A 24,526-nucleotide genomic window follows, 5' to 3' on the forward strand; every position below is an offset into this window, starting at 1 on the left:
TCATAGAGATTGATGCCCGGGCAGAAGTCAAGAAGGCGCGAACCTATCGCTCACAAAGACAGCCAGTTTCAGTGCTCAAAGCATTTTTTTTCCCAACAACTTCGTTCCAGTCGGCACGTGCTTCAAGCCGCGGCAGTTAGTACCATCAGGAAGGTCGGCACCCAACAAGGCGACGGAAATACTCAAAAACTCAGTGATTCATTTGGTTGACATATTCAGAAAGGCTTCCATAGTCCGTAAATCTCGCTGTCAGTAACGGAACACAAGGTGGAAAGTAGGTGGATTCGAGATGTTGCTAAAGTGGATGATTGAGTATCACCTTGATTCATTCATCCTGCCAGCTCTCTTGGATTCTTCGCCTGGATATCTCGGCCATAGCCGTCAGTATTGTCACTTCCCGGGGCAGATTCGCAGGGCCAAACATCTGTATGTGGAAAGCTGTTCAGGGTTAGCAACATCTGCAATTATAGAACAAAGCAAAGTAAAAGGGTAGTAAACACACTATTCAAATGTCAGGCCATACACTTCACAAATGCCAGAGACAGAGGCGTTAGCCATTGCCGGTTCGAAAATCACAGCCCCTGAATGCTTTGTTTACTTTCGCCGATCTTGTAGGGTCATGGTTACATAATCCGGGTCAAGGAGTCTGGAATACGGCCAAGGTCATCATATCACAAAAAGGAAGCACACAGTAGGGTCAGGACGTATCCATTCGGAGCAAATCTCATCTGTTTCAAGATCCCCAAACTTCACAAATCGCACCACATGGCAAGGGCGGGATAACGATTAAGTCCACCCCTCTTGACCCCACAGGGCATTCCCTCTTTCCAGACAGCATATACAAGAGTAGATGGCGCCAGATCGAGTATCTTTCCCTCATTAGTGCGGTCAAGTTTGACCCATTGCCAGGGGATAAACGGTTTGCAAGAAGCCAGAGCCAGATTCCATTGTTGGGGGTATTCATGATCAATTCGTGTTGGAAATCGGTGGGCGAGGTTCAAGCCACAAGTCCAGTCTCCATCACGCCTCCATTACGCCATTTTTGACCCAGAAACCGAATGTGTTTTTTCGATTACAACTGTTTACCAGCTGGACTCCTTGGCCTCGGTGGCGGCCCAGTCAGCAGTGGTGGCAGGGGCAGTAGCGTCCCAGTTGGGGGCAGCGGCACCGGGAGCGGCATCGGACCACTCACCGGTGGCGGGGAAGCCAGCGGGGGCAGCCTCCCAGTCACCAGTGGCGGGGAAGCCGGACTCAATGGCGGCAACACCCTCCTCCTCAACACCAGGGAGCTTCTCCTCCTCAACCTTCTCCTCGGCCTCAGCCTCGGGGTCGCGGTCTGTAGGTTAATAGTTAGAGACATGGTCCCGCAGACGGTCACGAGGGCTCCGGGGGTTACGTACAGAAGTAAAGATCGACCATGACGTCCCAGGGGGTCTCGCGGTTGTAGATGGTACCGCGGAGGCGGAGGACCTCACGGGCAAGCATCCACCAGACGCAGCCGATGGCGTGGCGACCCTTGTTGTTGGTGGGGATGGCAACATCGACGTACTCGGTGGGCGAGTCGGCATCGCAGAGGGCAATGACGGGGATGTTGACGTAGGAAGCCTCCTTGATGGCCTGGGCATCAGTGCGGGGGTCGGTGACGATGATGAGGCGGGGCTCCTTGAAAGAGCGGGTGATGTAGTTGGTGAAAGAACCGGGGGTGAAGCGACCGGCGATGGCCTGAGCACCGGTGTGGGCGGCGAACTTCAGGACGGCACGCTGACCGTAGGGACGGGCAGAGATAACGCAGATATCGGCCGGGTTGTCGATGGCGGCGATGATGCGGGCAGCAAGGACGATCTTCTCCCTGTGGTGAGCCAGCACTGTCAGCCATTGTGGCCTTTGTTCGAGGTATCCTGGTGACCATGTCTCCTCCACTTGGACACCATCCACTCATGCGATCGATCGATCCTCCACATACCAGGTCTTGCCAACGTTCAAGATGTTGACACCGTCGGCGCGAGTCTTCCAGAGGTAAGCTGCAGATTCAAGTCAAGTCAGAAATTTGTCCGTGCGATCGCAAGTCATTCTAGCTTCGACAAGTGTGGATATATCGATAGGGAGTGCATACGCTGCATGTGAACACCGAGGCTATTCGCAATCGCACAAAGTCAGCATTCCTTGGTCTCATTTTCTCTCAGTCATGTCGCCGGCGAGGTAGATTTCGCAAAAACGCACTTCTTGGAGCCGATGTGGCACTGAGCAGCAAGGAGCTGCTCAATATCGGTGCTCGTGGCATTGAAGATGGAGGGGAGGTTAGCGGGCGCCATCTTGACTGATCTCTGGCCTTGCGGTGTGAGGACTGAGGAGGTGTCAGGAAGACGGCGTGGAGGGTGAATATATTTTTCTTCTAATTCAACCAGGCCAGCCAAAGTCGCGGGACGTCCGAGCTTTCTGCCTCTGATTTTCGCACACAAATTCAATTTTGTGGAGTGCCGCGAGTGCGCCGACTGCCCCGCCAGGGCTGTGCAGTTGGTTGACAGTTGACCGTGCCAAGCCTTTGATTACGGTACCTCTCCTTCACCTTGGCCATCAGGTCTGCATCCAATCAATAGCTCCAGATACCTTCAGCCCCACCAGATGTCGACCTCGACAGGGCCTCTTTTCTGAATTTTTGCTGCTTGCTCTAACCTGAGTGGTCGGATTTCAGGATGGCCAGTGAGCTGGTCCACTTCGCAGTTTGCAAAACCAAATTCAGAAATGGACTAGCTTTATCTTAGCCTAGCGCAATTGGAACCCAAAATTTGGTCCAGGTGCGGACCGACACGGGAAGTGGTCCAACATCGGCCGGACCGTGACCTGGAGGGACGAGGAGGGACCGCCGGGCCAAGCTGCGAGACTTGAAAGAAAGTTGTTGCGCCGACTTGCACTTCGAGACCGACCACGCCGGTGCACCTCCACCACCACCACCACCACCACACACCCAACCAACCAACCATGCCTCCCAGGTTACCTGGCCCTCAAGGGCTTCGCAGCCTCACACGTACGTGAGCTCTTATTTACCTTTAAACTTTTTGCCATGCCGTCCATGATGTCCCCCGCCAAACACACCTACGTACTGACATGTTGCTCTGGAAACGACAGTATGTCTTCGCCCCGCCGTCGCCTCTCCGGCGCAGGCCCTGCAACCTCTCATCCAAACCGCCAACATCTCCCAGAAAGAAAAGAAGCGTAAAATGAAGCAGGACCCTTACGGCTGGGCCCAGGCGCAACAGCGCAAGGCCGTCAACGTCAAGCGCCAGGCCGAGCTCCAGGCCCAACGCGACGCCGCATGGGGCGATCCGGTCAAGGGTATCACGACCCCCTTCGTCGAGTCCTTCGACAGCGCCGGCCAGGCTTCCGTCTCTCCGCCCAAGGTCGGCCCCGACGGCCAGCTTGTTGAGGAACCCAAGCCCCTCCCGACCTCGCCGCACCTACGGAATTACCTGCTCAACAAGGACGAGTTCGACAGCGCCATTCAGTACGCCGAGCACATCTTGAAGCCCATCAAGGCCGAGGACCGCTTGACGGCCGACCCGGAGAAGGAGGACGAGGAGGCTCGCGAGCACGCCGCCAGACACGCCAAGGCCGTCGCCGCCCTTGAGCGTATCGCGAAGCTTGAGCATGGTGGTGCTAAAGACCGCAAACACGCCAACATCCGCCGCTGCATCGAGACTTTCGGTCGCCACATTACAGATCAGAGCCTCGAGAGGCCGACGCCGCCGCTGGCGCGCGGAGTGGAGCCCAAGCCCCAGCCGGTGCGGGCAGGCCCGGACACGGGCAGCAGTGAGGTGCAGATCGCCATCCTGACGTCCAAGATCCGGGCGCTCAGCAAGGCGCTCGAGGGCCACGGCGGCAACAGAGATAAGAACAACAAGCGCAGTTTGCGGAGGCTGTGCCACAAGCGCCAAAGGCTGCTGAGGTACATGGAGCGCAAGGAGAGAGGCAGTGGAAGGTGGCATCACATGCTCGAGACCCTCGGTCTGACGCCCGCCACGTGGAAGGGTCAGATCACCCTCTAATACATTCAACGCACCCGGTTCGGTTGTCGTGTGTGTTTGTGTGTGAGTGAGTGGAAGAAGATGTGATTTCCAGTCGTAGCATGAAAGCGTGTGTAACAAAACAAAGAGGCCTTCTCTATGTACAATACAACAATAAACAATAACCGGAGAAAACCAAGGGGCGCACGCGGGGGGCAGGCCATGTCGATGATGATGATACCCCTTTTGTGTTCCCCAAGAGTCCAGATATAATACTTTGGCCATAACGCGCCCAATACGCCTTTTCTCCCCTTCCCATTTCTTGGTCATTGATAACATGCACTGACCACCCGGCTCAAGCAAATCATTGGGGGAGGACGAGGTTCCTCTGATAAAAATGCAACCTAAAAATCAAACCTCATTACGACAACTTACTGCTCTTTAGAAAACGCTGATGTAGTTGTTGATCCTCTCCTTCTGGTTCTGCGCTATGCACTCGGCGATCCAAGTGATATTGCGGATTTCCTAAATGTCACATTAGTCCACAGAGGTTCAACGAACAACACAGGGGAACCCTAATCTCACCTGCTCTCTCAACTTGACCCACGCATACACTATGGCATAGGTGAACTGCCTTGTGAACGCCATCTTGGAGATCTCCATTTCCTTCTGGTAGAACATGTCCTCCAGACTCTTGCCCTCAGTTCCGCCACCGCCCATGTTACCGGGGCCGCTGGGACCGCCTCCAAGACCAGCAGCATCGAAGAACGACTTGTAATCGGCCACACCCTCAACAGCGAGCCTCACACCCTCGAAGTCATCTGCCCGCGACAACATGAGCGTCCCCTCCGGGTACAGCTGCCCAAAGTTAGGATAGAGCTTCTTACGGTCCGCCTTGGACAGCTCGGTGCCGAACGAGTTAAGAGTGATGTTGATAGCCCGCCTATCCGCCTCAAACTCCAGCAACTCCGACATCACCTCGGCAGTCGGGGTCCCGGCCATATCGGGGTGGGTGTTGACGAAGTGGTAAAAGTCCTCGAGGTAGTTCTTGTACAGCGTGTTGCGCACAATCTCGATGTTAAGCTCGTCCAGGTCCTGGAGCGACAGGCTGCTCTTAAAGTACGGGGCCAGTGGGGTCTCGATCATGACGCTGTTGTACAGCTCCTCGATGTTGGTGGCCACGCAGAGAACGGGCATGGTCTCGAACCAGCCGAGCGGGTGGCAGCGCTCGAGCAGCTCGCGCGTGTCGCGCTCGTGAAGGGTGCCCGTGATGAGCAGGGCGACGTTGTCGATCATGTAGCCGTAGGTGAGGTAGTCCATGAACTTGGCCAGGGAGCCGGCCGCGTTGGCGCGGACATAGCGGAACTCGGAGACCAGCTTGTCGGTGGTCTTGGCAGCGAGAGCGGAGGTCGAAGGCTTGGGCGGGAGAGAGGCGAGGAAGTCGCCATATGCAGGTCCAAGTTGGAGTTTAAGGTCTGTGGGCAATGTTGTTAGGGTGATGTGGATGGAGGTGATATGGGTCGGGAATGGAGATGGGAGAGAGAGGCTCACCATCAATCGACTCGCATTGCGTCATGTTGGTATAGTTGGTGCTCGTCAACAGGCTGTTCCTGTATCCACGGACGATACCCTCAATGTAGCTGTTGATGAATGATGGTCAGCACTGGATCTGCAGATTAGAAATCAGACAACATACCCATTGTTGACGTTGAATAATAGGCCCTCCATGTTTGCGGTTGGAGTTGGAGGTGGTGATGTCGGGTTCAAGCGACCGAGTCCAGTGTTCAACAACAGCAGATGGATGGCACTCCCTGTCTGCTCTTGTCGTTCAGTTGTTGGAGCTCCAGTTGTCCATCGAGGTCACAGGCGGGCACACACACACACTCACGGCAGCGACAGGGCCGCGGGAAGGCTGCGACAGGGCGCCCACCATCGGCGCTTCAGAGAGAGGGTTGGACCGTGCATGACGGGTCTTGGCATCTCCAATTCAGAGCGGCCAGAGGCGAGGGTTGATGGAGAGAGAGTTGGCCGTTGAAAAGATACGTACAATAGCCGAGCTCGGGCCACCTCTGGCCTCTTCGACCCCACACCGGGCTCTGATTGGGGGAACGGGCGCCATGGATTTCGGTGAGTGGGCAGGCAGAGTGTGGGCAGAAGTGGGTGCTCCAAAGTCTGGTGGAAAAAAATTGTTCTTTGCTCTCGACTTTTTTCTCCCCTCGAGGCTCGTGGTGAATATCGCAAAAAAACAGCACACCCACTTGCTGTTTCCCAACGACAATTGCCAGCGCGTTCGGGATCCAAAGACCAAACCGCAACCATGCCTCTCTTTATCCTAACAGAAACCAGTGCCGGGTAAGTGCCATCACATCATTCACGTCCATACACAACGGCGGCGTCGTCCATGCCTGCATATGCGGAGGCTTCAAGTTTGAATCGTCCAATTCGGCTGCGATCAGACCGAGAGGTCTCCCCTTCCGTCTCGAAGTTCAACAAACACCTACCTACCATAGTTCAGCACGTCTAACAAGTCCCTACAGTTATGGCCTGTTCAAGGCGGCAGACAAGAAGCTGCTGTCCTCGGACAACCTCGCCGAGCGTCTCAACAGCGTTGAGAAGATCACCAAGGAGTAAGTTGCCTCGTCACATCATGGCAACAAGATGCAATTGACCAACACGCGTGTCCCTACAGGATCAAGTACAAGGAGTTCGCCAAGTTCGAGAGCGCCGCCACTGCCCTCGAGGAAATCGCTGGTGTTGTTGAGGGCAAGGTCACCCCCAAGCTGAACAGCCTGCTTGCCGAGATTGGAAATGAGAAGAAGGTCACCCTCGCCGTTGCCGAGAGCAAGCTCGGCGCTGCCATCAACAAGATCCCCAACCTCGACATCCAGCCCATTGCCGACTCCACCACCACCGACCTCTTCCGTGCCATCCGCCAGTACCTTCCCGAGCTCATTCCTGGCATGCTCCCCGAGAACTTCAAGGAGATGTCCCTCGGTCTCTCCCACTCTCTCTCGCGCCACAAGCTCAAGTTCTCCCCCGAGAAGGTCGATGTCATGATCGTCCACGCCGTCTCGCTCCTCGACGAGCTTGACAAGGAGCTCAACACCTACGCCATGCGTGTCAAGGAATGGTACGGCTGGCACTTCCCCGAGTTGGCCAAGATCCTTCCCGACAACCTCTCTTATGCTCGCATCATTGTCACCATGGGCATGCGTTCCAACGCCACGACTGCCGACTTGTCCGAGATTCTTCCCCACGAGATCGAGGCTGCCGTCAAGGCTGCCGCCGATATTTCCATGGGTACTGAGGTTTCCGAGGAGGATCTCCAGAACATCAAGTACCTCGCTGAGCGCGTCATCGACTACTCCGTTTACCGCAAGCAGCTCTCTGACTACCTCGAGAACCGCATGCGCGCTATTGCTCCCAACATGACCGAGCTTGTCGGCGCTCTTGTCGGTGCTCGTCTCATTGCCCACGCTGGTTCCGTCATGAACCTTGCCAAGAACCCCGGTTCCACCATCCAGATTCTCGGTGCCGAGAAGGCCCTTTTCCGTGCCCTCAAGACCAAGCACGCCACTCCCAAGTACGGTCTCATCTACCACGCTTCTCTCGTTGGCCAGGCTTCTGGTGCCAACAAGGGTAAGATGGCTCGTCAGCTCGCCTCCAAGGTCGCCCTCGGTGTCCGTACCGATGCTCTTGCCGAGTTCCCCGAGGATGCCGATGACGAGACTCGCGCCAGCCTTGGTATCCGCTCCCGTGCCAAGCTTGAGAACAACCTTCGTCAGCTCGAGGGCAAGCCCATTGCCAGCAAGGGCGTCTCTGTCGGCCCCAACGGTATCCCCGTCGCTTCTGCCCCCAAGTGGGACATCAAGGAGGCTCGCAAGTACAACATTGATGCTGACGGCTTGGCCGCTGATGCTGAGGCTCCCAAGAAGCCCCTCATCCAGGAGGTTGAGATGCAGGATGCTCCCGCCGATGAGGATGAGGAGATGAAGGATGTCTCCAAGAAGTCCAAGAAGGACAAGAAGGAGAAGAAGGACAAGAAGGACAAGAAGGCCAAGAAGGAGCTTGACGACGAGGACTTTGAGCGTCTTGCCAAGGCCGCTGGCATGTCTGTCGACAAGTTCAAGCGCCGTTTCGAGCGCGGCCAGATCAGCATCAAGGAGGACGGTACCCTCGAGATCCTCAGCAAGAAGGACTTCAAGGGCAAGGACGCCAAGGCCGAGGAAGAGGCTGAGGAGGAGGAGAAGCCTGCCAAGAAGTCCAAGAGCTCCAAGCGCAAGGCCGAGGCCGAAGAGGAGGAGACAACGAAAGAGGAGAAGCCCAAGAAGAAGAAGAAGAAGTCCAGCAAGGAGTGATCTCCTTTTCAAGTCTCATCTTGGGAGTTAATTACCGCTCCGTCTTCCCTTCTTCTTGTTTTGTTTGTCTGTATGATACACCTCCCGGCAAAATTTCGGCTTGTGGTTGATCTCTGGCGTTGGTAATGGGCAATGTGACGGCGTACTGGATGGAGCATTGATTTGAGTTTTAGACAAGAATATTGGTTTTATGTTGTTTATAAAGCGACTCGATTCTCATTTGGATCTAAAAAGGGGGCATTGAGACAGGTGCAGCGGTGGTGATACGCTGCGGCCCGGTTCTTGTCAACGGTTGGCGGAGGCCCGAAGTTGTATTCCTACCTACCTAAATAGCCTCCGTCTGCTGAAGCTTGAAATCGATTGACAGTCAGTAATCCATTGTTGATTCGAGAAGTGAGATCTTGTTCACCTTGACTTTACCTCGACGTATCGGGCCCTTCCCATGGTGTTGACGTCCGAATTCTAATTTTTATGGTCCTTATCTTATCGCCTCGAGCCCATCGCAATAGCCCCACTAAAATTCCGTCACTGAGCCAAGGAGCGGTCTCCAGCCAGCAGTCGAAGGTCCCTTGCTGCCCTTCGTTTATTTACACCCCATCATTCTTCCCTTCTTCTTCCCTTTACAACAAGAAACTACAAAACCCCCACAACTGCCGTCATGGCAGACTCGGACCGACCAAGGTCGCGTTCGCGATCACCATCGCGCAAACCAAAAATCAACACAGGGGGATTCAAATGGAAGCAAAAGTCCAGCACCAGTTATGACGACAACCAAGACCGCGCCGGTCTGCAGCGCGGCTACAGGGACCGCTCACCCAGGACGAATCGTGATCGGGATGATGATCGCAACAGAGACAGAGACTTTGGTCGAGACCGCGACCGCTCACCACGCAGGAGAGATGACCGCGACCGTGATAGGGACCAAAGAGGAGGAGGAGGAGGAGGAGGAGGAGGAGGAGATCGCTACAGGGACAGAGACAGGAGAGACCGATCCCGCGACCGCCGCGACCGCTCACCAAGGAGAAGAGACGACGGCGACAGATACCGTGACCGTGACCGTGATCGTTCACCCCGACGCAACAACAACAACAACCGCTCACCTCGCCGCGACCGAGACCGATCCCCTCGTCGTGACCGCCCTGACCGGCCCAAGAAAGAAAAGCCAGCAGCAGCCTCTGCCCCAACATCTGGTGGCGGTGGAGAAGAAATGATTATAGTAACAGTCAACGACCGACTCGGCACCAAGGCGCAAATCCCCGCTTTCCCCTCGGACACGATCAAGCAGTTCAAGGTTATGGTGGCGATGCGAGTCGGTCGCGAGCCGCATGAGATCCTGCTGAAGAGGCAGGGCGAGAGACCGTTTAAGGATCAGCTGAGCTTGGCGGACTATGGAGTTAGTAACGGGGTGCAGATTGATTTGGAGGTTGATACTGGTGATTAAGGGAACCCTAATGGGGGAATGACATGTCGCGTCGTGGATACCCAGGTTGGCAAGCCAGCACACCATTTGTCGTGGTTAGAGTTATATGGCGAAAATGTTGGAAATATTGTATGGACTTTGCGTGGAGATGATACGAGACAGGACTTGGGCGAAACGAAGTGGTATAGTAATCATCAAACCTAGCTACTCGCTCAACGAATAGACTACTTACAAAGTCAACCCCAGATTCCATGAAAAGATACCCCCTCCAAAAAAGAAAAGTAAACCAAATCGCCCACAACACCCAACGATGTGATCACGATTAATCACAACCCATCACTCATAAATCCCTACATCTGTCTCCCAAAACTCTCACCACCCATCACTATCCTCCCCTTTTCCGTCCCCTCCCCCAACAAAACTCCCCGGCATCCCAACACCTCCTCCAGTCCCAGTCCCACCATCCCTCTCCAGCACCTTCCTCCTATTCCTCTCCCTCTCCCTCTCCTCTCTTCTACTTCCGCCCCCAGTCTTCGTCTCTCCTCCTTCCCCGTGCCCTTGCCCTTGCCCTTGTCCCTGTGCCTGTCCCTGTCCCTGTCCAACACTCACAATCGAACCAGGAGCAGCAACCTTGCTATACTCGGGCGGATCACCCGGGCTTTCAGCACCACCACCACCGTTACCGTTAACCAGAGAACCATTCACTATCCCTGCTGCGCCGATATTCTCATTATCAGAGAGAGCAGACACGGCTTCGCTGGATAGGGAACTTCTACCACTACCACTTCCTCCTCCTGGTTCTTTATTATGGATATCATTATGTAGACTGCGATGGCTGCGATGGCTTCGATGGCTGTGGTTGGTATGATGGCTGATGTGGCTTAGATGGCTATTGAGACTACTGGGGTTGAGATTGGGGGGAAGATGGTGGTCATTTAAGTCGTCGTCGTCGCCGTCGTCGTCGTTATCTTCGTTGTCGTCATTGTCCAGGTCGGGATCCGGATCGTCGACGTGAGCCTGATAAGCCTGACGGGCGTGTTGCTGGGCGACGACTTGGTTGAGCTGGAACCGGATAGGGTCATCACGAGAATGGTCGAGCAACTCGTCAGGGTGTTCGTCAGGGGGAATGAGGATTTCGTGGGCGTGGCCGTGGAGGAGGATGGAAGTTGGGCGTTGGCCTGGACCCGGACCGGGACGGATGGAGGCGATGGATTGTTGGGAGAGGCGGCGGGGGAAAGTGGGGGGTTGTGCCGGGTTTGGGCGGGTCGTCATGGTGGTTGGGTGGCCGGTGGTGGTTGTGGGTGAGTCTTTGGGAGATGAGGAGGATCCGCCGCGAGCTTTGAGTTCGCCTTGGGTGATGTAGTGGGCTTTGAGGTCTGGTGAATAGTGTTAGTACTGATGAGGAGAAAGCACAGACGAGGCGGTGGAAGGGAGTGGATATGTGATGGATAGGAGGTGAAATGGAGAACATACGGTCGAGACAGAAGCCCTCGACGATGACTTCTTCGTGGCATTTAGGTTTGGAGCAGCCGTCTGTTGGTCTGTCAGTACTGTTCCTGCTTGGACAAAGCCCCCATGGTGGGAAAGAGTGGTGGGACATACGAGTCCTGCAAAAGATGGCTAAGCGGTCGACGAACTCGGGACAATCTTGGGCACGACAAGTGTCTACAACTTCGTCAGTATCTCTGGTCTCCAAGGGTCTGGGCTCCCCGAGTGACTTACGCAACGGGCAGAATTTTCCCCTTGGGTTTGGACTAGCTGCCCAAGGTCTTGGATATCGACAGTTGACCTCCGCGCAGCAGTCTTTAAAATGGTTAGATCTGATGTTAGTCGCAATCCCAACACTTGATAGTTCTCATGACGGGATGGACAACAACTCACGCTCACTGCAAAACGGCTTCGACTGGCTACTTTTGCTACAGCCCCTCTCCCTACATGTATGATTTGCACAGTAAAGCGATTGCTCGATCTTCATGTCTTTGCAGCGGTTTACCGCGCAGGTTGCATCTGTTTGTCGGAGTTAACAATTTTTTTTTTTTTCCATCAACGAATATTTGGGTCAAGTGAATACTCACGATCGACGCAAAATCTGAGGTACTCCTTTGTGTCGGCGACATTATGCCTTGCTCTGTTGCAATTACTGATGTCACATTTGATGTCTTTCAGGTAGTGTCTGTCAGTGGGTTGTCTTGACTAGGGTACCTAGGTAGAGCGATTGTAACGACTTACGGATGGCACAATAGGGATATTTCCCCTCGACTATCGTTCCACATCCATCATGCTGGCATTGGTCTAAAGGCAGATGGTGATGGTGTCAGTCTTTACATAAAGCATATCCATCATGTCCCAGATACAAGGCAACAGAAGATAGATAACTCACGCTCTTCACAGCAAATCTGTTTCTCAAGAACCAGTTTCTTACATCCATCGGCACGGCACCCATCTTCACAAATGCTCACTTGTTAGCACCTTACTTGATTGAAGTCGACCGGATGATTTAAGCAAAAGCCTGGTACTCACGTTCCTTGCAATAGCTAGCCTTCGCCGATGGTTTCCGACGAGGACACCTTCGGATGGTGCACTTGTCTATATCGCTTCGTCATTAGCACAAGTCCAACCAACAGCCTCTGGACAACAATAAGACTCACGATCAGCACAGTACTCCCACCTCTGATACACCGGCAGAGAATCACCATGTCTTGATTCGTAGGCTGGATCCAAATACTGAAGTCTCGCCTGGCTGCATTCGGGAACGGGACATCTCGCGTCTGTCACAGACATCATATGTTGATCAGTCACAAACTCGTCCAATGGATGGAAAAGAGGACAGTAGATAGGTAGTGGAGAGGCAAAGAGGTGAGGTAACCTACGATAAGCACAAACAGCATCATGCGACGGCTTCAGCTGCGTACAAGTCTCGTCATCTCTGAAGAAGTGGGTGCAGGTATCTATTTGTCTCAGTCACCAATGTTAGAACGATTTTTTCTTTCAACTGCACATCACATACTAGGACTTTCAGAATAACGGCCAGACAGTAGGCAGTGCGGATTATAAAAGACAAAAAGAACAGGGTGGGCTAACGAGCTTGACAAAAAGGCGACGCAACAGTCGATGACGCCCCGGCATTCGAATACCGATGTTGATGACCATACCCTCCTCCACCCGCAGCTCCAGCTCCAGCCGGCGATCCTCTGCCCTGCAGAGTGTGGCCATTTCTATCTCTGATGATACTGGCCCGCCGCTCGAGAGGGTCGACGTAGCCTCCTCCTGAGCCTCCTCCTGAGTCGACGGTCTTGAAGAGGACTTCGTGCGGACATCCTTCGAGTCGGCACATGAGTTGGCCTTTGCTTCGGTGGTTCATGGTCGGTAGTACCCTACCTAGGTACGGTAGTAGGAGATCCTGGAATATGGGTGATGATGAGGAAGGATGGTTTTAATCGGTAGGTTGCCGACCTGGTCTCGACTAGATGGCCTGGCCTCGATCAATGAATGGGTTGGGTAAGAACAACCGGAGTGAACCAGTACCGAGTGGTTCAGGATCTGGTTTTCCAGTTCATCCAGGTCGAATTGTTCGAGTCACAAAACAAAAACACAAAAGAGTTGGAGAAGAATGGAATAACAAACCGACGCAAACAGTATCCGTTGCCCACGGTCAAGGTAAAACGGTCAGGTGAGACGATAAGGTAGGAGACTGGGAAAGGAAAAGATAACAGGGCCCTAGTCAAGTCAAGTCAAGTCAAGTCAAGGGAGGACGCAAGACGAGGTCATGAGCTTCGTGCGGACCGTTGAACTGGTTACAGTAGTATCTGCCAAACAGACAGACTGGCCAGGCACACAAAGACATGTCAAGCAGGCAAGGGGGAGGGAAGGGGTAGGAGGAATGTCAGAACCCTAAAAAGAAAACAGGAATGAAACACTGAATGCGCAAGCAAAGCAGATTAGTACTGAGACCACTCACGTCCTCATGTCAAGTCTAGTCAAGTCAGAGGAGCCTTTCGGTACGTGGGTAGCTACCTAGGTATGTTGTTAGTACCAGGCACACCACGTTGTGATCAGCCCTTTCTGCCTCCCCTGCCTCCCTTCACCCCTGTCGGTACATTTGTAGGAGCTAGGTTCAAGTTGTTGTGTTGATGTTTCACTTGGTTGCCCTTCGGAACCACATTGGCGGGGCATCCGCATCTTTCCACCTTAACTGCACCTTTTATTCAATACCCCACGGCTTTTATTATTTTTTCTTTATTTTCATGTTCTTTTTGGCTTACCCTAACTTCGTTGAGCTGGCTGTCAAAACAACAACAAACACAAGAAAATGAAATCCAGGAGGCTAGGACACCACCACCACCTACCTACCTACCTACCTATCTCGGGACGCAATTTCTCTCTCCAATGCACACATTAAAAAGTATGCCTCCCAATTGGTGAATGGTCACGACACGCGCCCACTCAGATCTCTAAACATGTTTAGTTGGTTGTTGGAGGGAGCCATCTGACTGGTGACTGCAATGACTGTTTGGCATCTTTCTTCTCCTTTCCCCGCGCCCACACCACACCACACACACCACACGCATGATCCGTGACATTCGGGAGGGGGGGCGTTTGAGGAATGGCTGGGGATTATTTTCGACGGGAACCAATGGAAAAGCTGCTTGATGTTGTTTTCCTGGAGAGATGAAAGACTCGCTGCAAATGATAGGTAGATAGATAGGCGAGGAGAACAGGAACACTGACTCCCCGCCTCCGGTATTCTTTTTATCTTTCCACTGGCGGTGACTTACTAAACAAAAGAATGGGATGTTGTGATTTGAAAAGTATAGGTAAAAATGCAAGCGCCCGGCCAGCCAACGGGTGACGACTGAAATCCCCAAAGAGCGGGGATGATCAGAAAGGTAGAAATGCTTGACGCTGATAAACAAAGGCATGAAGCACATTCTATCACTTCCTCCATTTCCGTCTGTCGTCCTCGTCGGTCATCTTCTCCGGAGTCCTTTGATAAGGACGCATTTGCGCAAAACAAAAGAAAACTTTTATCGATGCAGACTTGGAGTACATATCACTTTTTATCATCGGCGTTGGGTGTGGGGGAGGGGGATGGTCGCTTGACGACGATGATCCTGTCCCGAACGAGAATGGAGGGATGCAAGTCATATCGAGGCCCCCATCACGTGAAAGCGTATCATCCTCGTGCTGGATGCTGGTCGCGTGTGCAAGTGGTGAGACGCGGTTACGTGCGACCCGGTCAGTTTGGTGTAGGATATTTCGAAGACAGCCACTGGAATGCCGTCAGCACTTGACTTGACATCCTGGCCTGCCCCGTCAACCCCAATATAGTGTAATGACACCCATCATAAAGCATAGTCGCACACAAACACCAGCAACGTCGCTCGAAACAGACTCCTCATCAGATTCATCGTCAATTCATCCTTCAGCTTCATTATGGTACATCCACATCTGTCTTGCGCCATTTCGGCGACGCCGCCTCTCCCTTCCTTCCTTCCTATAATTCTTTCTCTGTCGTTATCATGCAAGTTATGCCGGGGGTAACAAATAAAACAAGGTTAACCACCATTTAGTCATCCGTTTCTCCGTAACCCCTTTGCGCTTGCCCAATTTTTAATGTACAATACAGACCAATGAAGCAAATCCATGCTATAGCGCAATATGAACTTTTTTGATCATGAGAACGCCCAAGATCCCAGAGCAAAAATGCATACGCTCACACAAATAGATGCCAGACGAGATCAAACCGAGAAAAAAAAAGACAGTTAAGCTCAAACAGGCCAGCCAGATTCAGCAGGCCAGCCAGATTCCGCAGGCCAACCGGATTTAGCAGACCAATCAGTTTCAACAGGCCAGCCAGACTCCATCGCGACAGGCTCGGGACGTCCAGACTCCTAGTGCTGCTCGTCACCACCCGCGCGAGGAGGGCGAGGGCCTCCACGACCACCACGAGGACCGCCACGGCCACGGCCACGGCCACGTCCATCGCCACGTCCACGGTAGCCACCACGGCCGCGGTAGCCTTGCTGCTGAGGACCACGCTTGCCCTGGACGGACTGGAAGCCGTCATCAGCACCAGTAGGGGCACCGGCAGTCTCGGGATGATCGTCAGCCCACGACTGGGTGTTGGAAGGCGCGGCAGGGGTAGCCTCAAGGCCCTTCTCGGTCTCAGCGGGATCGCGCTGGACCTCGACCCACTCCTGAGAGCCGGTCATGTCGGTAGAGGCAGCGGCCGAGCCAGAAGCATCCCAGCCGCTCTCGGCAGCAGGGTTGGCAGTGCTGTCGCCGGCATCGGTCTGGGCGGGGGCACCGCCAGTAGCAGGCTGCTCTTGGGTGTTTCCGTTGATCAGAGCAACAGCGGAGCCATCGTCGATTTCGGTGAGGCCAGCGTTGGCAACAGTAAGATCGGTCTGGGGTTCCTGCTTGGACTCGACAGTCTCGGTCTCAGCGGGCTTGGTCTCGGCGGGGGCCTCGGTCTCGGTCTCGGTGGCCTGGGCAACGGGCTCCTCAGCGGCGGGCTGGGAGAAGGGAGCCGCATAGGCGATAGCGACCTGCTTAACCTGGGCAACTGCAAAAGGGAGTGAGGTTAGTATGTATAAAAGGCGGGCTACATGTGCTAGTGGAGGGGTGCTTACAGGTAGTCTTGAGCAGCTCACCAGTAGTGCTGCGAGTCTGCTCCTCAGCACCCTGGACGAGCTTCAGCATGTTCTTGACAGCATTCTCGTCGCCGGAGTAGATGTGGAGCAGGACACCTTCGAGAGCCATATTCTCGTCGGCAGTGCTGTCGGCATCCTCAGCGCGACGGGCCGCGGCAAGGCGGAGGAACTGAGAGAGGTGGAGCAAGCTGTCGTGGAGCTTCTTGTCGGCATCGGCCTCGGCCTTCTTCTCGAGCTCAGCAATAAGGTCGGCCTTTTCCTGGGCAAACTTGTCGGCGAGAGCCTTCTCCTGCTCGACCAGGCGGATTTTGTGCTCAGCATCAAGCTTTCTGAGGAGAGCAAGCTGCTCGTCGAGCTGGAAGAGCTGGGCCTGCAGGGCAGGCTTCTTGAGGTATGCGGCCTTTTGGTCGGCATTGATGATCTTGAGAGACACCAGGTCGTCAAGGGACTTGCTGCCGTGCTCAGCTACCAGGTGGTCGATCTTGGAAGCATTGGTCTAGATTGAGGAAAATGATGTCAGTCTCTAGTGCAATGGCGTGGCATGTCAGTGTGAGTGTAGAAACCTACGATCTTCTTGGACACATTGCGAATAGCCCTATACAAGAGAGAAGAGACAAGTGTCAGCAGCCAGTAGAGCAAGTTGATGGGATGGAGGAGGGAACGGACTTTTGGATCTCGCGAATATGGGGGTTGGACGAGTCGCCCTCCTGAGACGGCTCGTTGCCAGCAGCGAGAGAAGCGGGCTTGTCTGGGGTCGAAGAGGTAGCGAGGGCGGGGGACTCGGTGCCCTGCTTGGCCTTTTTCTTCTTGGCCGACTTGGACTCGGTCGCGACCGGAGGGTTCTGGACGGCGGCGGCAGTCATCATGTGTAGTGTTGTTGTGGATGGGATCGTTTGTCAACGAAGCTTATGGTGGTTACGCGGTGGGAAATTCAGTTGCTTGGGGACAAGGCTCCAACGGTATGTCGGGCTACCTATGATGCTCCTTTGCGGGGTTGCGTTTCTTGACTGCTGATGCGAAGAGGGGTGGCTGGCAGCGGTGTTGATTATGGAGAGGCAGAGAAAGGAGGATAGCGGTAGAAGAGCTTGTTGAGTTGTTTGCGAAAGAAGGTGTGGTGGTGGGTTTGTTTTGTTGTTTGGGCGGAAGGAAGGGTGGGAGTGGGTGGGCGGGACGGGAAGGCGGCGGGCGGGCGGCGGGACAGCTCAGCTGCTGACGTTCGACATTTTTGGAGCTCTCTCTCGTCCGCGGGCAGCCAGGAGAAGGACGGGAGTGGAGACAGCGATTCCCGCCCAGGGCACGGCAGGCGGGCACCACCTAAGTACCTAAGAGCCGGGCAGTTGCTGATGCCTTTTTGGCGGGCGGTCGACGGCTGGGCGGAGGAGTCCACAACGGGCCTCCTGAAGCTACCTCTAGGTACCTACAGGCAGCTGAGGCTACCATCGGGTTCCGTCTGGGGTTGGCCGCAGCTCGGCGGCTTCCCGTCGACTGGAGCCCACAGAGCCCGACGAGGGACAGGCACAGAAGCCTGGAGAAAGACCAAGAATCTCAGCTCCATCACAACTGTACGAGGGGAACCGCGGTCCATGCAGTTAGTTACCTCTACTTGGTGCTCAGCTTAGCAGATACAAGTACTGTATTTCACCGAATTTCAACATATATACTATGGTAGAATTCTTGGACATGATCATGAATTTTGATTTTACCATTATGATGGATGTCGAGATGTCTTCCCCCGCACTCCATTCAACTTGTCATGTACGAGCCGACTGTTGTCACCACATCCACGAATGAGGACGTGTACAAGTCCATGTATGCACTCATACCCTATTGAAAACTGATAGGTCGTCGAAACCATTCTCCCGTTTGCTTCACCTCCAACGGGATCCCTTTGACGGTGGGGGTAACCAGCCCGTGTGTTGTCCAGGTGCAGCGTCGAAATTCCTCAACCCTTGAACTTGGCAAGAGTGTCCTATTGCAGCAAAATGTCAACAAAAGGGGGTCGAAAAAAGGGGGCGTGGTTGTGGGGAAGAAGAAAACTGACCGCAGTGACTTTCTTGACACTCCGACCTGTGATGCCCCGTTCACCCCCTTGCTTGGCTTCGATGGTAGCCTCTTTCATGAGGCTGTCAGAGTGTTAGCGTAATACCGTTTCAGAAAGAAGGTGTAAGAAAGTGGTTCCTACGTTTGCATGAACAAAACATAATCGAGATAGATCTGCGACAAACACGATGTTAGTGCGACGCGTTGGATTTTGGGAATAGTGGCATGTATTTTTGCTTACCATGACATCGACATTTTTGCTAACATTGCAGTTAGCGTGGGCCTTGACAATCTTCTTGACCGTCGCCCGCGGGTATGCTTTTTGACCGGGCATATTTCCGCCCAACTTCTTGCAGATGATTTGGATGTCGCGACAAGACCTAGGATGTCCCCGATACCATGTCCTTCGCTGCTGTGAATAGGCCAAACGTGCCCGTAGGTGATGTTGATGGTCGCTATCAGATGTGTTGTTTTGATGTTTTGGCATTGCGCAGAGGACTTAGCACTAACACAGCAATTCTGACCAATCGGGTAGCAGAGCCTTAGCCCCACCATGAGGTACCTGGGTACCCCCCTTGGCGTCGATGAACAGCTCGCTGTGCCCCTGATGGATTCCCGGTGGGGTCAGACGGAGCTTCGACGTCGCTTCGGTCGCTCCCTCGTCAGAGGTCGTCACCACCCAACGACTCTATCTACCGTACCGCTATCAAACATCACCAACCAACCCCACCGGCACAATGAACCGTCGCATGGTAAGTCCTTGGTCCATTAAGTCTGCTCTCTCGCGCTCGTCGCTAACCACCCCCTCAAACAGTTGAGTAAAGAGGACGAGGAGGCGGCCGGCGACGAGATCGAGGTCCGTCGCGAGGACCAGGACAAGATCAACAGGTTCAGCCGATTGCACCAGCGCGAACTCGCCCTCGAAGAGGAGCTCAAGAACAAAAACAAGGAGAAGGAGGAACTCGACGACTTGGAAACCGAGCTCGAGCTTGTCGAGGACGAGGACGAGCTTGTCCAGTAAGTTGCAACAGCCAGCACGACACCTAGCCAGGCACATGCTGAGACCCGACAACAGGTACAAGATCGGCGATTCCTTCTTCCACATTCCCCTCGAACAAGCCAAGGAGATGCTTGGCATCGCGGCCGCAAAACTCATCAAGGAGATCGAAGCCCTCGATGACAAGCTTGAAACCATCCGCAAAGAGATGACTGGGCTCAAGGTGGAATTGTACGCAAGATTTGGAAAGACAATCAACCTCGAGACATGAGATCATGCCCGCAAACCATTTTGCCGCCTTACATCACTTCCGAGGAGTGTGAATAATGCTTCCGTGTACAACACTGGCAACAGTTCCATCGACCAGGGCTGAGCAGTCGCTACCAACTTATACCACGTCAACAACATGATCAAACTCTTGGGCAAATTACTGGATATAACGTGGACGTTATGTCACTCAAAGTTCCTCAGGTAGAGGCCAGACTCTTTTTGCGGTGCCGGCAGGTCAAATGCCCAATGAAGCATGTTTGCAGCTCGCAGCGCCTGTACTGCAAGCCGCTCGCTGCCGGGCCTCGGCCCTATCACCCTATTCCACTGTCAACGGCTGGCTGTCAGTGGAAATCAGAAACACTCTGTAAGTCTTTCCAAATCAATACAGCAACTCGGTCCCGGCGCCCGTACCCTACTGACTGAAGCAGGTAATATAGCTGATGTCAACTTGGGGCCTCATAGACTTCTTATCTTGGCGATCCGTGCCGGAATATGCACTTGCTAATACTTATAGGATTGGTGACGCGAGACTCGCATGTCCCATGCGCTGAGATGTGCTTCAAGCAGGAACGGACTTGACGCCTTGCCGTTGCTTCAGCGGTTGAATATGTGCCAATCACCCGATCCTCGTCCTACCACCTTGCTCACACTCTATCGAACGAAATTGTTGTCGCGGATGGCTTGCCTTAGTCCAGGACACGACCTCAGAATCGCCAGTCTCTAACTTGCGTTCACTGGCATGGCCAGCCCATGGAATGCTGACCACTGTTCCCGTTGATCAGTACAGCTCGAGCCAAGAATCTGCCGATTTTCGAATGAATGCTTTCTTGATGTCCATGACAGAGTTTCCTGAAGTCAATCTGGAAAAACGGCCTGAGGCTGCAGACCGTGGCGAACAGATATATATATAGATATTGGCCCTCGACGTTCAAGTGACGATACCCCGAATCCAACCAGTTGGAAACAACCACACCCACGGTTATGCTTCATCTCCGCAGGCCCCATCGAGCTCCATGTGCTGACCGAGTCGACTCCGTCACCCTTCCCCGTCTGTCGACAATCCCTCGGCCGTTGGGATAAATCGGGGATTGTACATCACGAACGTCATGTCCACGTCGAGACCATCCCGTTTTGTTGTCCCTGAAGACCTTATCCTTTTCACATGCCCAGCTCAATTCCTCTTGCGCCACAGGCTACCACCATGCTGGTAACGTCAGCAACCCCTCTATCCTTGGCCATCTAGCTGGGACACTTGTCCTCCAACGAGTAAATCACTGAAGCTTGATCGGGGGACTTTCATCGTTTCGAGGTGAGCGTGCTTTGCTCAACGAAATATCACTTGGCCGGATGGAATAATGATGTGACTGACTTGTGGCTTGTTAGTTTACTGACTGTTACCCTGCACATCCTCGGATATCATCACTTCCATCATCAAATCCCCTTCCCGTCATGCATACACTATGTCTGTTCAAGCATGCATGACAAATTTTTTCTTCATTACTGGTTATCGTGGGCGAGACACATGCTTCAATTCTTCCAATGTGATTCTGTTGCAATGGTATCCAAACAAGATGATAGCTCTATATCACCTCTTTTTCTCCATCGCTCGCCCGCTGTCAAGTTTTGGAAATGACCATTTTTGTGTTCGTCTTGATTATTGTGGAACGACCTGACCTTCAAAGAACCATCGACCTCTCCGCTCCATTGAGTGGTCTGATGACCTCCATACTTTCGCACCATGTCACACAATCTCCAAGAGAGCCCCGGTGATGATGATCGTCGGCAATCCCAACCCACCGAAGCAGAACAGGGTAGTTCGAGATATGAAGACCGAGTTGATTCTGGTTTCGTGCAACAGCCTGAAAACACGGATGGCACACTACAGTCCAGCAAAGACAAGGAATCCCTCCGTAACAAGAAGTCTACGGAGCCGAGGAAGTTCTATCTCGTAACCCACAACTCGGGAGACGACGAGAGGCACCGTGGGAGCGAGTCTTCATACTCGTATAAGTCAGTGAATCTTGAACAACCCTTTCGCTTCGGCGAGTTCAATCCACTCGTCGGAGAGTCTTTACCTTCTCTGTCGATACGGGACAGTACTAGTGGTGAGCGCACATATGCTTCTCCAAGTTACATGAGCGCTTCTGCTAACCGTTCCAACAGCTCCCAGAGCCAGCTTTCCAGACCCGGCAACCATCCCCATCAGCGGACATGCCAGTTCTTCATCCTCGTTCCACGAAAAGCCAACCACTGTTGAGCCACGGGGAATTCCCTCCCAACTCCTGCCCCGAGCCAGCAGCATAACCAGCTTCGGCTTCATCGACGACGGTGAAGACACCATCATCTCCTGGGAAGAAAATGACCCAGAAAACCCGTACAACTGGTCCTCCGGCAGGAAAGCCGCCATCTTGCTGACGGCCGTCATGTTGATCCTCAACTCGTCCATGGGCAGCGCCCTGCCCAGCAACGCCATCCCCTTTATTGTGGAGGAGTGGAAGATCGAGTCGGAGCAGGAGACGGTCCTGCCCATTTCCATCTACCTGATCGGTGAGGCCTTGCAGTATTTTAGTTATTTCTCGCAAAGACTGACGGATTTAGGCTATGTGATGGGTCCGATCTTGTGGGCGCCGCTAAGCGAGCAGTATGGGCGCAGGAGACTGAGTATCGGGACGTTTGCCATGTTTACTTTGTTTACGTTGGCGTGTGCATTGGCTCCTCATTGGATTTCCTTTATCATTTTCAGACTGTTTTCGGGCATCTTTGCTAGTGCGCCTATTGCGCTGGTGCCGGGGATTATTGCGGATATTTACAATGAACCGAGGCAGCGTGGGAGAAGCATGGGGATTTTTATGGCTGTCAGTTTCCCTTGCCCCTTTCCCATCCACACAACCACTGACCACCCCCTTCCCTCACAGACTACAGTCTTCGGCCCTCTCATCGCCCCCATCATCTCCGGCTACGCCGCCACCACCATCGGCTGGCGCTGGGCCTTCTGGATCGGCCTCATGTACGCCGGCCTGACCCTCCTCCCTCTCTTCTTTTTGTTGCCCGAAACCTACGGCCCCATCCTCCTCCTCCGTCGCGCCCAGCACCTCCGGCTCACCAACCCCAACGCCCACGTCATCGCCCCCCGCGAACTCGAAGACACCCAACACTCCCTGTCCGAACTCACCACCATCGTCCTGACCCGGCCCATCCGCATGATCCTCATGGAACCCATCGTCTCCACCAGCTGCGCTTACATCTCCCTCTGCTACGCCATCTTCTACATGACCTTTGAAGCATACCCCTTCATCTTCATCGACCTGTACGGCCTCACCCCGGGCCAATGCGGGCTCACGTACCTCGCCATGGGCGTCGGCTGCTTGATTGCCTTGCCCATCTTCATGGCATGGGACTCCATCCTCACCCGCGCCCGGCACCGCAACGCAGCCTGGACTCGCCAGGAAGAATACCGTCGCTTGCCACTCGCTTGCCTCGGTGGCCCCATGTTCGTCGTCAGTCTCTTCTGGCTGGGCTTCACCTCCCGTTCCCCCTCCATCATCCCGTTCTGGATCCCCATGCTAAGCGGGATCCCCTTCGGCATGGGCTTCATGTGCGTTTTTCAAGCGCTGTTGAACTACCTAACAGACGCGTACGAGATCTTCGCTGCGTCAGCGAATGCAGCGGCTTCGTGCTCGCGGTCGTTGTTAGCGACGCTTTTACCGCTGGCGACGGCGCCCATGTTCCATCGCTTGGGGATTGCGGGCGCGTGTTCGTTGTTGGGTGGATTGAGTCTGTTGATGACGATGATGCCGTTTATTTTTCTGTGGCAGGGGGAGAAGATTAGAAGGAATTCCAAGTTTTGTTTGTTGTTGAGGGAACGGAGGGAGGAGATGGAGAGGAAGATTGAGGAGCAGAAGAGAAGGAGGACGGGGATCATGACAATGAGGATGAGTGGTGTGTCGGCTGCTGCTGCTGGCTTAAGATTCTCGGCTTATGGAGAGGGTTTGGCGAGGACGGAGACGAGGGGGGAGGCGGGGAGGGTGCTGGGAGGAGGAGGAGCTATGGGGGACATTACGGAGGAGGAGCAGCAAGGGACAAAGAAGGATGTGGAAAAGGGGGAGATGGACAAGGGGAAGGAGATGGAGATGGAGATGGAGATGGAAGGGAGGAAGAGTTCTTCAAGTGGCAGCAACTACTCAAGCCACAGTGAACGGGGGGGTATTCAGGCCCATGGGATTTTACATGCGGATGATGGTGGGAGGAGGACTGGCAATGTGGTGAATCATGCTTTTGAGCGCCCGGATTACGGAGGAGCTGATGAGGTGGGCGAGTCCTCATTCAGTCACGACCATGATCCTCCGCCTGGTTCAGGTTCAAGAAGTGGTGGCTCGTCAGCTACCGTGGCGATTAGTCCTCCGCCGCCTCGGATCACTGGTACACCTCATGATGATGATGGAGGGGGGAAGTTGAATGGAGATGGGCTTGTTGGTGGAGGTCGGGAGGGAAACGAAGGAAGAAGGATGAATGAATAATAGGATTCGCAGATGTTATGGTACAATAACTAAGAAAGATAGATACCAACCAAGGAAAGAAATTAAATAAAAAGAAATAGAAAAAAGGTGTTTAGCACCGGTTAGTAGTGTTCGAACGCGCACCACCTACCTAGAGGTATTCGTTCTACTTCCGCGAAGGAAGATACTACGACAACTTGAGTGATTTAATTGTAGGTAGAGAGGAAACAACGAGCATCATGGCGAGAAAAATGCGGGTGTTTGGTAACTTACACTTGATGGACAAATGTC

The 24,526-nt window shown here is 53.8% G+C and overlaps 10 protein-coding genes across 10 annotated transcripts; 5 read left to right on the top strand and 5 right to left on the bottom strand.

Annotated features, from left to right (window-relative positions):
* Nucleotides 1-691: 691 nt before the first annotated feature.
* NEUTE1DRAFT_117540 (ribosome-associated protein (Rap-1)) lies at nucleotides 692-2,393 on the bottom strand (the record flags this gene model as incomplete). Its single annotated transcript, XM_009854194.1, has 5 exons — nucleotides 692-1,336; nucleotides 1,401-1,849; nucleotides 1,964-2,021; nucleotides 2,114-2,133; nucleotides 2,221-2,393. The coding sequence occupies 5 exons, from the start codon at nucleotides 2,310-2,312 to the stop codon at nucleotides 1,083-1,085; spliced, it is 873 nt and encodes a 290-aa protein (XP_009852496.1).
* Nucleotides 2,394-3,714: 1,321 nt separating this feature from the next.
* On the bottom strand, nucleotides 3,715-5,809 carry NEUTE1DRAFT_117541 (vacuolar ATP synthase subunit D; the record flags this gene model as incomplete). The annotated part of the gene is made up of 5 exons (XM_009854195.1): nucleotides 3,715-3,794; nucleotides 3,873-4,526; nucleotides 4,587-5,476; nucleotides 5,553-5,641; nucleotides 5,698-5,809. 4 exons carry the CDS (start codon nucleotides 5,727-5,729, stop codon nucleotides 4,443-4,445), a joined length of 1,095 nt encoding a protein of 364 aa, XP_009852497.1.
* Nucleotides 5,810-6,220: 411 nt separating this feature from the next.
* Nucleotides 6,221-8,734, top strand: NEUTE1DRAFT_65898 (uncharacterized protein; the record flags this gene model as incomplete). The annotated part of the gene is made up of 3 exons (XM_009854196.1): nucleotides 6,221-6,353; nucleotides 6,539-6,628; nucleotides 6,691-8,734. The coding sequence occupies 3 exons, from the start codon at nucleotides 6,319-6,321 to the stop codon at nucleotides 8,357-8,359; spliced, it is 1,794 nt and encodes a 597-aa protein (XP_009852498.1).
* Nucleotides 8,735-9,566: 832 nt separating this feature from the next.
* NEUTE1DRAFT_65900 (uncharacterized protein) lies at nucleotides 9,567-9,987 on the top strand (the record flags this gene model as incomplete). Its single annotated transcript, XM_009854197.1, has 1 exon — nucleotides 9,567-9,987. The coding sequence occupies one exon, from the start codon at nucleotides 9,567-9,569 to the stop codon at nucleotides 9,798-9,800; it is 234 nt and encodes a 77-aa protein (XP_009852499.1).
* A 164-nt stretch (nucleotides 9,988-10,151) lies between these two features.
* On the bottom strand, nucleotides 10,152-13,140 carry NEUTE1DRAFT_102215 (uncharacterized protein; the record flags this gene model as incomplete). The annotated part of the gene is made up of 11 exons (XM_009854198.1): nucleotides 10,152-10,579; nucleotides 10,679-11,155; nucleotides 11,253-11,312; nucleotides 11,382-11,426; nucleotides 11,502-11,582; nucleotides 11,661-11,786; nucleotides 11,855-11,907; nucleotides 12,009-12,033; nucleotides 12,160-12,222; nucleotides 12,428-12,547; nucleotides 12,927-13,140. 11 exons carry the CDS (start codon nucleotides 13,138-13,140, stop codon nucleotides 10,152-10,154), a joined length of 1,692 nt encoding a protein of 563 aa, XP_009852500.1.
* A 52-nt stretch (nucleotides 13,141-13,192) lies between these two features.
* NEUTE1DRAFT_117542 (uncharacterized protein) lies at nucleotides 13,193-13,446 on the top strand (the record flags this gene model as incomplete). Its single annotated transcript, XM_009854199.1, has 1 exon — nucleotides 13,193-13,446. A coding segment is annotated over one exon (198 nt), but the record flags the coding sequence as incomplete, so codon positions are not given.
* A 2,111-nt stretch (nucleotides 13,447-15,557) lies between these two features.
* NEUTE1DRAFT_84585 (uncharacterized protein) lies at nucleotides 15,558-17,481 on the bottom strand (the record flags this gene model as incomplete). The annotated part of the gene is made up of 4 exons (XM_009854200.1): nucleotides 15,558-16,344; nucleotides 16,412-16,928; nucleotides 17,000-17,027; nucleotides 17,099-17,481. 4 exons carry the CDS (start codon nucleotides 17,296-17,298, stop codon nucleotides 15,671-15,673), a joined length of 1,419 nt encoding a protein of 472 aa, XP_009852502.1.
* A 646-nt stretch (nucleotides 17,482-18,127) lies between these two features.
* On the bottom strand, nucleotides 18,128-18,921 carry NEUTE1DRAFT_84588 (uncharacterized protein; the record flags this gene model as incomplete). Its single annotated transcript, XM_009854201.1, has 4 exons — nucleotides 18,128-18,401; nucleotides 18,474-18,555; nucleotides 18,615-18,646; nucleotides 18,714-18,921. The coding sequence occupies 4 exons, from the start codon at nucleotides 18,804-18,806 to the stop codon at nucleotides 18,375-18,377; spliced, it is 234 nt and encodes a 77-aa protein (XP_009852503.1).
* Nucleotides 18,922-19,162: 241 nt separating this feature from the next.
* NEUTE1DRAFT_147471 (uncharacterized protein) lies at nucleotides 19,163-19,974 on the top strand (the record flags this gene model as incomplete). Its single annotated transcript, XM_009854202.1, has 3 exons — nucleotides 19,163-19,224; nucleotides 19,287-19,489; nucleotides 19,548-19,974. The coding sequence occupies 3 exons, from the start codon at nucleotides 19,210-19,212 to the stop codon at nucleotides 19,738-19,740; spliced, it is 411 nt and encodes a 136-aa protein (XP_009852504.1).
* Nucleotides 19,975-21,477: 1,503 nt separating this feature from the next.
* Nucleotides 21,478-24,256, top strand: NEUTE1DRAFT_123368 (uncharacterized protein; the record flags this gene model as incomplete). The annotated part of the gene is made up of 4 exons (XM_009854203.1): nucleotides 21,478-21,868; nucleotides 21,924-22,286; nucleotides 22,338-22,598; nucleotides 22,662-24,256. The coding sequence occupies 4 exons, from the start codon at nucleotides 21,478-21,480 to the stop codon at nucleotides 24,254-24,256; spliced, it is 2,610 nt and encodes an 869-aa protein (XP_009852505.1).
* Between the last annotated feature and the right edge of the window lie 270 nt (nucleotides 24,257-24,526).

The sequence above is a fragment of the Neurospora tetrasperma genome (assembly GCF_000213175.1).
Source record: "Neurospora tetrasperma FGSC 2508 unplaced genomic scaffold NEUTE1scaffold_4, whole genome shotgun sequence".
Taxonomy (NCBI): Eukaryota; Fungi; Ascomycota; class Sordariomycetes; order Sordariales; family Sordariaceae; genus Neurospora; species Neurospora tetrasperma.